Source organism: Morone saxatilis, unplaced genomic scaffold, assembly GCF_004916995.1.
Source record: "Morone saxatilis isolate NCDOM2014 unplaced genomic scaffold, NCSU_SB_2.0 Contig4, whole genome shotgun sequence".
In the NCBI taxonomy this organism is placed as follows: domain Eukaryota; kingdom Metazoa; phylum Chordata; class Actinopteri; family Moronidae; genus Morone; species Morone saxatilis.
This window is the reverse complement of record NW_023339984.1, coordinates 12,523,362-12,532,780: the sequence shown is the minus strand read 5'-3', so window position 1 is coordinate 12,532,780 and position 9,419 is coordinate 12,523,362. Positions and strand designations below refer to the sequence as shown.

The window sequence follows — 9,419 nt, the reverse complement described above, 5'->3', positions numbered from 1 at the left end:
GGGGGGGGGGGGGGGGGGATCACTGAGCAAAGCTTAAACTCACAACAATTGAAATGACTGGGACATAAGGAGGGAGGTCTTTGTTCTGAGATTAAGAGATCTCAAAAACTCATCTGCGTTTTTCTGCAATTTCAATGTCAAAAAATCCTCTCACCTCGGTCCAGTCACTGTCCAACCATCATAGGTCTGATCAGCATATCCCGAGTTCTCTATCAGTCCATCTCCATCCAGGTCGAACTTCAGCTCTGACTCCATCACCGCCTAGCACACCGACCAGAATACGATAGCCGAGTGAGAAATATTCCAGTAAACCTAGGTTTTGTGCTTCTACTACAGATGGGATACAGGGCCTGAACGCAGTACAATCAAGACTACATTGGTCAGTTATACCTGGCAGACAGGCCACATGTCCCGCAGGTACTGGCTGTCCTGGGTGAGATGAAAATCCCTGTAGACCTGCAGGACAAACTTCAGGTTCAGGTCCTTCCAGTCTGCTGTGTCGTGGATGAGGTAGGCATTCACCCTCTGCCATGGCTCATCATCTAGGAACAGAGTTATCACGATGTACTGAGAAACTATTCAAAAATCCCCGGTTTCAAGCAAGTTTCCAGTCTCTGGATTCATTCAGCACAGAAATGAACTGAAACCTGCAGAGGAGTAGTTAATGAGGATCTCCTACCTGGGTCTCCTATGTCGTGAGGCACCACATTTTTGGCCTTGACAGCAGAATACCGCCCACTCATCAGATGCATCCTCTCTGTTGGGTCCTCGTGAACCACACTGCCGGCTGAAAAGAGATTGCGGCTGTAAAACCTGGCCCTGGTGTTGCTTTCTTTCTTTTAATCAAATATGCATGCTTTACATAAAACACCAGGATAACAGGACTTCACTTACCAATGTCATATTGCACACTCAAGGCGAGTTTGGGCCACAGCATGATAAGTGCAAAGGAAGCGTAGAAGTGCACATCGTATGTGTTGTACATTCTGTACTCCTGACCTGGGAAACAACAATCGCTTAGTAATGTGAGTCATAAAACAAATATTTAATATACCGTTAGGCAGACTTTTTTTTTCACTTGAACTTTTGCCAACCCTGAATGTTTTTCACAAGTAAACACCAAAAATAAGTGCACGAGGGTCATATTATTTTTTAGTTCTGATCACATGAATGTTGTGGTATAAAACTGAAAATAGGGCATGCAACCACAACACTAAAGTGAGAGGAGTTTTGCTTAGTACATATTAACATGAAAGACCAAACAAACTGGTAGGAAAACTAATTAGCTGGTTTTACTGGTACGTAGTATTTAGTTTATTGTTACACATCACTTCCACTGAACATTTATATAAGATATGTTACATTATTAATTAGTTGTGAACGACAGTCAATGAAGGCTGTTGATAGTTTCAAGACCTTAATATGATTATTTTCATTATAGATTGATCTGCCAACTATTTGTTCCATTAATCAATCAGACGTTTTGTCTATTAAATGTAATTTTAATTTCCCAGAGTTCATTGTGATGTCTTCAAATCTCTTGCTTTGTTCGACCAACAATCCAAAACTCTAAGATATTCAGTTTACAATGATACAAAACTTGAATCCTGTCATTGGAGAAGCTAGAACTGGGGTTTAAGTTCAGAAAATTACTGAAGTGATTCATGAATTATGATAATAGTGGCCGATTAATTTGCTGTCAATAAACTAATGTATATGGTGTTTCAGCTCTAAACTGCCATACCTAGCCACCTCTTTCCTTGTCATTTACCTTCTAGGTAGGCAAAACGTCCGTATTCCTTGACGACAGCGGGCTGAGCTGGCAGCCCCCCGTCTTCGCTGCGCACGCCACCGCTGACATCAGCGTCCTCTGGTAGCTCTGTCCACACCGTCCCTCCATCCACCACAAAGTACAACTCATTAAACAGGGCTGACTTATACCAGGAGGGGAGAGAACTGCAACAGGGAAGTGGATGTACAAGCCAACAATTACAAGCATTCATAGATGGAAAACAGGTAACAGTTTAACAGTTTACATTATTGATTGGTATTGTGGTCATCATAATTTATCATTGTTGTTTTAGACTAGTGTTCACTGAAGCTGCATAGCTTTCAGAGCTGTGGACTACCTGTCCTGTAGTATGGGTCGTTGCCACTCCTCAATGCTTTTCTCCCATTGTCTGTAGTGTGTTAGGGCGTAGTGACTGAGCGAGGGGGACGCATCCCCTTTGGTCCCAAAGTAACGACTGTACCTCCTGGAGAGAGAAAAGCCACGAGTTTGTGATGGCAGCACAAAGACATTTGATTCATTTAACATTTTAAGTCTGTAACCTCAGTATTTCACAATGAGGTCAAATGATTTCATTTAGGCCTGAGGCTTTGAAATAGGACACAGCATAAATAGTGTATTTGTTTGGGTGTCAACTGTTGTGCTTTGGCTGTTTCTCTTCTAGTCATTGAAGAAAGTTGTTGGGCTGCAATTTGTGATGAATTCAAAAAAACTATCTGAGACCGGAGCAAGAAAGGAATGAGCGTGGACAGCCAAACTGCCCTTGATTGAGCTTGATGTAAGACATGTCCCCAACGCCAAAAGTGAACCAAACCAAACAACCACAGCAAACAAAATTAACAGTGGTGGTCGTGACAAACATCTCCAGCTTGTTTTCTGCAAAAGCAGTGTTCCCTTTTGTACCTGATGTGTTCCCTCTCCCTCGAGCCGAAGGTGATTTTGGGCATGTCCCAGGACAGGCAGAACTCCAGGGTGTTGCGGCTCTGAGCCGGAACCGAGCAGCCCACAGCCAATGCTGCCGCCACCTTCTCTCCCTTAGGCGTCGGAGGGCTGGATCCTGCAGAGGTAAGCGAGAGAGATACAGAGAAATTTTAGCATAGCATATCATGTATGTCATCTCTATAACACTGCACAAAAAAAGCAAAAGCATGGACTGGTTTATCCCTTGCTCATAATCCTTTATGTCTTTATTCCCCAGCCCACTGATGTAGGTCAACTGACTGATCTACTAGTTGTTATTTGTTAAAATTCTTACAGTGCATCCATATTTTTATATTCTACTTCTTTTTCATGTTACTGCTTCATGTTGAGTAACTAGACATTTGTCTCATCCCGCCAGTGTTTCTAAGCACCGACCTGTGGGAGAGTCCAGTCGTCCGTCAGTGATGAGGTCACTCCACAGGCCACTGCAGGTTCCCTTTGGACTGAACGCTGTCTGGTGACTGACCTCCCTGTCAGGCTGTTAAAATGTGCACACAAACACACACACACACGCTCTTGTTAAATCTAAAACCTCAGGCTCATTAACACAGATTTCACAACCAGCTGATAGCAGCTATAAATCCACTTCCAGATAACGGTGATTATTGTTACAAATTCTGTTCATTCCCTGGGAACTGTTTGTGCTGCTACCTACAACCTACTACAAAAACCTTGAAGCCGCTGAAATCATCAAACTCATAAATCAAACCTGTTCTCGGGCTGCGATGCACATAGTGTAAGGGTTCACTGTAGTGCAGTGATGTAGCAAGACCCCAGACACCGCCTCCCCCTCCTTCTCCAAGTGGAATGGTTCATTCCAGTGTCCCCCGCTCTTGTCGTCCTTGTGTCCCGACCCGTTGACCACAGTGAACATGATGGAGACGTCCAGAGCGTAGTCATTTTTGTTCTCAATGTCCCACACAAATACTGCCACTGGCAGACTCGAGTCCTGAGAGGAAGGAGATACGTGGTGGAACCATCATGTCAGTATACACCAACTAAAATATGTCTTTCATCACAACCAAGTGTTTCTAATGTTTACTGTATATTTACACTGTTGTAATGTTACAGCCATTAGATGCTCTATCAGGGGCCCAAACAACCAAATGACTAATTTAGCTTCTACTTGATACTGCAAAAAACAAATTTTTATTTATTTATTTATTTATTTATTTATTTATTTTGTTATTGAAAAAAAAATAATAATAATCCCAAAAGAAGGAACATTTTTGTAACAATTTTAACTTTTTTGTTTGTTTGTCTTTGTGTGGATGCTCTTTTTAAACATGGATTATCAGTATAATTGTATTAACTGTAATTCGAACATATCCCATCTGATTGCTTGGCTAAAACTAGCTGTTATGTTACAGTAGGTGAAACAATTATCTTGGTCCACAGGTTCCAACATTTACTTTGTGTGATTTTCAGCAACTTTTTATTAATTTTTTGGTCAAATTCATATTGACTTGTTTGGGGTACAACATGACATTCATCATAATTAGAAATCTTAACTATAGCCTGACCAATTTGGGAGTTTCAAAAATATAGATGTATTTTAGTAATCTTTTTAACATTAACAACAATCTTGACGAAGATCCCATTTATTTTTTATTAGTTATAATCAAGATACATACTAAACAGAATATTTTACAGTGTAAAAATCTGGTGGACAAATCAGCATATACACTGATACCGGTGTACCTGCTGTAAGCTAGATGTGGTTGTTTGGAATCTATCCATTTTCAAAAAACAGTTTTACTTTCTCATATCCTCCTTCAGATATTCAAAGCATGCTGCATCTGCAAAAGTCTGACAAAAGTACTGTGACTCTGTTGGACTGTGTGAAATCCAGGGATGGCTCAGTTACCTGGTAGTCGTGGGGGATGACTGGGGAAATCTGTCTGCAGGTTAAGGTGACATTCTGTCCCGGCAGGTGGTAGACGGTCCAGGCACGGGGGTACAAAGCGTGATAGAAGGCATACTCTCCACAATAGCCCCAGTTCCAGCCTTGTAATGTGGGAGGACGTTCTACAGACAGCACCTGCTGGTAAACTGTTTGCCCCTCGCGACGCAAACACACTGTGAACTAAGAGAAAGAAGGAAAAGGTAATGTGGAACAGTCTTTTTAAATATTTGTTTATGTGACGGTTAGGAGATAATATATTAGTCATTATTAGAGATTTGTTATTTACTTTTTAGTGACTGACAACAACTCTGGGAACATGTCTACACTTGAATGTGCATCCAACTACTGGTACTACATTCAAGTGGACAGCAGTGCAGTGATAATGCCAGTACCGGCAAGAGAGCACGTTTTTCCAGTTACAAAAGGAGTCACACCCTTTTCCCACCATGCATTACATGATAGTCTACTGAGGCCAATGGGGAAAATAATGTAACCTTTTTTGGGTTGATTCTGGCAGCCCTTGTGGACAAAAGCGGTAGTTTCATAACCAGTTAAAACTGCTTGTAGTAGGTTTAATGTAGACTGTTGTTGGCTCTTATGTGATAGGGACTGTTTCTATGGATTAAGAGAAGGGTAAACTTAGACCCACAGAAGTCTAGAAGTGACTTAACAGGCTGCAGCATTTGTTGGATTTGCTGGACGTAAAGGGACAGAAAACAAAAGTTATTCTTCATGATATATTATGCTTTTACAAAAATCTCAGTCTATTTAAAGATCCAATATACCTGGTTAGCTGTGACAGTTTTGTAGTGGTACATCCCAGGGTTAAGTTGCCATCTGCAGAATTCCCCCCTCCAGCCTCTCGTAATGGTACCTCCTCCAATGCCCCCGAGCGGAGCACCTGCAAATTAGAGTATAGTGTCGACTTGGAGAAACAGCAAGGGGGTGAGCAGAGTAATGGATAATTCAAACCTATATAAGACTTAAGTCTGTGTGTGTGTTCATCTTAGAGCACGTGAGATATAGACACTGATACACACTGCAGAATACTAATAAAACAGGTTGCTTTATTTAATTGTGTCCCTGTTAGACTGCTTGTCCCCATCGAAAATCAAACAGCATGCTCTGCCATAAAACAGACCAGAACTCACCATATATTTGACGCAAGGGTTGTGCACCAAACATATCAATAAACGGGGCTTTCTTTTCCACTTGGGTCTTCTTGTACCACCATTTTAGATACCTGAATGAACACATACAAAGTATATAAATCATGAGCGGAAGGACACAAGAGTGAAAGGGAATCAAGAAGGCTGAAAACAAGTGAGAAAATGAACAAATATTCAGTTCAAACAGAGTCAAGCATGGCGTGAAGGCAGCATGCAGCCTAACTAGAGTCATGTGTTAGAGAGCTATGAATAGGGATGCTCTTAAAGTTCTGATGAGTTCTAATGTGTAATTACTAAGCATGCTTTTTCTTCTTGCTTGTTTGAAGGCAGCTACATGAAGGAAGAACCAGTGAGACAAGAGGGAATGTAGACAAAGTGGCAGCTCTACTTTATCTGAGTGATAGTATCAGTGAGTACGTGTGTATGTCTGTGTGTCTACATGCAGCCCAGCGCAGTAAAATATTAATTAGGCTACGTTACAAAGGGTTTCAAACAGCTTTTGCCTGAGGTCGGAGGCTCAGAAGATCATAGTTAACGTCAGTAATCGGTTTATGCTCTAATCACCAGCATGGTAGATTTTATGCTATTATGCTGAATACAGTATAAAGCTGCTGTTTTCAGTTGTGGTGTTCAGTAGACAGTAGCAGTTAGTTCAGCACAAAACAGGCTGCAGTGCTAATAAAGCCCCAAATTACATTTAGCCTGCATCATTTCAGCTGACACTCTGAACACACAACAGCTTTTACTCTTGGTGAAGCTCCTGGACTTTGAATGGTCCTTGAAGAGTCTCGAGGGGGCCCCAGCAAAATGCAGGATGCAAATAATGTGCTTACTGTCCTGCTGCACAGAATAATCTGCAGCAAGCTGACAGGTTGGTGAACAGCACCAGTGACTAAGCACTTCCTTTGCAGGTCCTGAAGTTTCCGGTTTCAGACTTCTTTCCTGTTACGTGGTCAAACATCCCAAACCATCACAAAAAGTTGACTAACCTAAAAAAACGACATAAAAATATGTAGCTCATTCCTACAACTGAACAACCATGTCTAGTAGGGCTGCACAATATGGTAAAAATATGTATTATTGTGATTATTTCGACAGATATTACAATTACAATATGATTCATGATTAGAGGGAATTATCATTTTTACATCACAAATTCCATTTTCACGTTAAAAAATTACTAAAATCATGATTATGTGACATTATTGGGGGTGTGTACCAAACAAACATGTTTTCTTACATCTGGAGAACAGGAATTGTTGGCCACAGTACCTCCTTATAATGCTGTTATGTCACACATTTTACCTTCTGCACTTAGCCATAGTGCGGTATTGATAATATTGTGACTGATTGTGCAGCCCTAACCTCTAGTCACACCACCAGGCATCATGTTGATTGTTTGTAGTCTAAGGCAGATTTATCTGTGCTGCCATTAAAAGAGTAATGGAACCGCTCAACTTGAACTTCAACCACCATTTCTCTGCTGCTTATATGACAGGGGTTTCCCCAGGAAATTGCTAAGCAGATGTTGAACTATCGGTTCCAAAAAGCATCTCCTCTCATGATGAACTGTGAGTGTAGAAGACGGCCTAAACATTACCATCAGACAGATTACAGATTTGGCATTTGCAGAGTGAAAGAGCAGCCGTGTTCTGTTTCCGTAACATTTACATTTATTCCATAACTTTTTATGGTGTTGGTGGGTTTTGGTCCAGATTTAACATCTGCCAAGCTCCAGATGCAGGTAAATTTTGGTTTGGTGGGAAAATAAATTCGGGTCACAGGCAAAGCCACCAAAAAGAAAACATGAAAAAAAAAAAAATCATGGACGTGTTCCCAGAGATGCTGGTAAAAATATGAAGTTCAAAAGGTTCAGACAGGCTCAAAACTTTAGGTAATTGTTTTTAGTTAAATAATGCAGTTTTATGGCCATAAAATATATGTTTCCCTGGCAGATTTTGTTATGTTTATTATGAAGAAGAAGTACATTTTGGACCTGGTAGATGCTCTTTATTTCAAAGAAGGTGGCTGCAAGAAACACTGGTAAAGCAGCCTGATAATAATGTAGTAGCTCTCTGCAGTATCTACATAATCAAAAGTCAAAACAGGGATGGACGTAGCTTTTTTTGCTCAGCATTATGACTTTTATTCACACACCAAAAGGGCTTTCCGCCCGTTGTTAGGACGATCCCATGCAACTGCAGAAATTGCTGTGCGTGACTGTACTGCAAACAATAACTTCACAAGAAAAGCTCTGTGCAGATAAACAACAATGTTCCGCCAATTCAGCTCCACACACGGGAGGAGCTGAATGGGATCAGTTGAAGGGAGTTATTTGGGGCCGTGGCACGTTAACGCTATTGTCACAATCTTGACGTTCTGCAGCTCAGCTGGAATGCAAACAATGGACCTCTCCCTGATTGTGTCTGTGAACACGGACTAACCTGAATCTAACCTGCGAGTGTTCGAACTGCCATCTTGTCCAGCACCACAGGCAACACATTTTCTAGCATTACAGTAAATCCTACATTGCCTCACCGCTCACGCAGACGATGAAGAGCTGATGGTGTGTCTCTACCTGGGTTAAATAGTAAGTGAGAGTGTAAACAAACCCTTCCTACTACATAACGACTACCAATGATAATCTGAGCAATCATTTACCAATGTTGCCATGGCGATCGAGCTGACAGAGACACGCCTTGGATGAGAAATGGGGGAAAAGCGTTGGTTATTTGCAGTGGACTTAGTTGAGAGTGCAGAGCGTTTGTTTCTCAGCGTCATTGCGACAGATTTGTGAAAGTGAAGCAAGTTTTGTGGCTCAACGTTAACCGTTTAAACATTTTTCTGGGAACTTGGATCTCAGTGGAGCTGTATGTCATGTAACAAAGTAATACCATGCCCCACTGTAGGTTACCCACAACTATGTACTATAAATTACATTGAGCTTTTATGAGCTGCATTGTTACATTGTAAGACGAGGAGACAATGTTAGAGAATAGAAGCAGTAACAGTGTGGATCTGGATGAGTTAGTCAGTCAAACTACACAGGTCATCACCAACAATTCAGTCCTCATTACTAAAGAGCCGACTGTCACACCAGACTCACTCCGACACACAGCCACTCTTCAGCCCAACCACGCTCTCGGGACCGAAATGATAAGTGAGAGAAAGTGTTGCTGGCTCTGCGCCTCGACAATCCACTAAAGCTGCAGAATGTATTACTCTGCATCTCGGATGTCAGCAGGTTGTTGGGAAAACAAACACGACCGGATCAGACGTTGAGATTGAAGCTGTGTTCGCAGGCATCTTTACAAGCAGACATATAACATGGCTGCCTCTATTGTTGGGGAGACTTCATGCAAGAGCAAATACACTGTACCTTGAATTTGAGGGTGACCTGGGACCAGAGCTCATAAATCACTTAAAATACGTGTCAACTACATGTTTATTTAAGTTCACCTCACCCTTTTGATTCAACAGAACAGTAACAGAGAGCACTTTGTCTAATCTCTACTTGAATAGACTGTGTGAACTGAAAACAGCTTGCACCAACAAAGGAGAAAATCTCTAGGGT

General features: G+C 41.5%; 1 protein-coding gene across 2 annotated transcripts in view; it reads right to left on the bottom strand.

Annotated features, from left to right (window-relative positions):
* gba2 (glucosidase, beta (bile acid) 2) overlaps positions 1 to 9,419 on the bottom strand; it is a 14,636-nt gene that overhangs the window by 3,801 nt on the left and 1,416 nt on the right. For both annotated transcript variants that reach the window (XM_035675422.1, XM_035675423.1), the window contains 12 exons: positions 5,828 to 5,919; positions 5,462 to 5,577; positions 4,638 to 4,856; positions 3,480 to 3,719; positions 3,146 to 3,248; positions 2,693 to 2,846; positions 2,130 to 2,255; positions 1,772 to 1,956; positions 895 to 999; positions 680 to 787; positions 391 to 542; positions 155 to 261 (listed from right to left, as the gene is read on the bottom strand). In XM_035675422.1, coding sequence (XP_035531315.1) covers positions 155 to 261; positions 391 to 542; positions 680 to 787; positions 895 to 999; positions 1,772 to 1,956; positions 2,130 to 2,255; positions 2,693 to 2,846; positions 3,146 to 3,248; positions 3,480 to 3,719; positions 4,638 to 4,856; positions 5,462 to 5,577; positions 5,828 to 5,919 — 1,707 coding nt within the window. The remainder of the gene's footprint in view (positions 1 to 154; positions 262 to 390; positions 543 to 679; positions 788 to 894; positions 1,000 to 1,771; positions 1,957 to 2,129; positions 2,256 to 2,692; positions 2,847 to 3,145; positions 3,249 to 3,479; positions 3,720 to 4,637; positions 4,857 to 5,461; positions 5,578 to 5,827; positions 5,920 to 9,419) is intronic.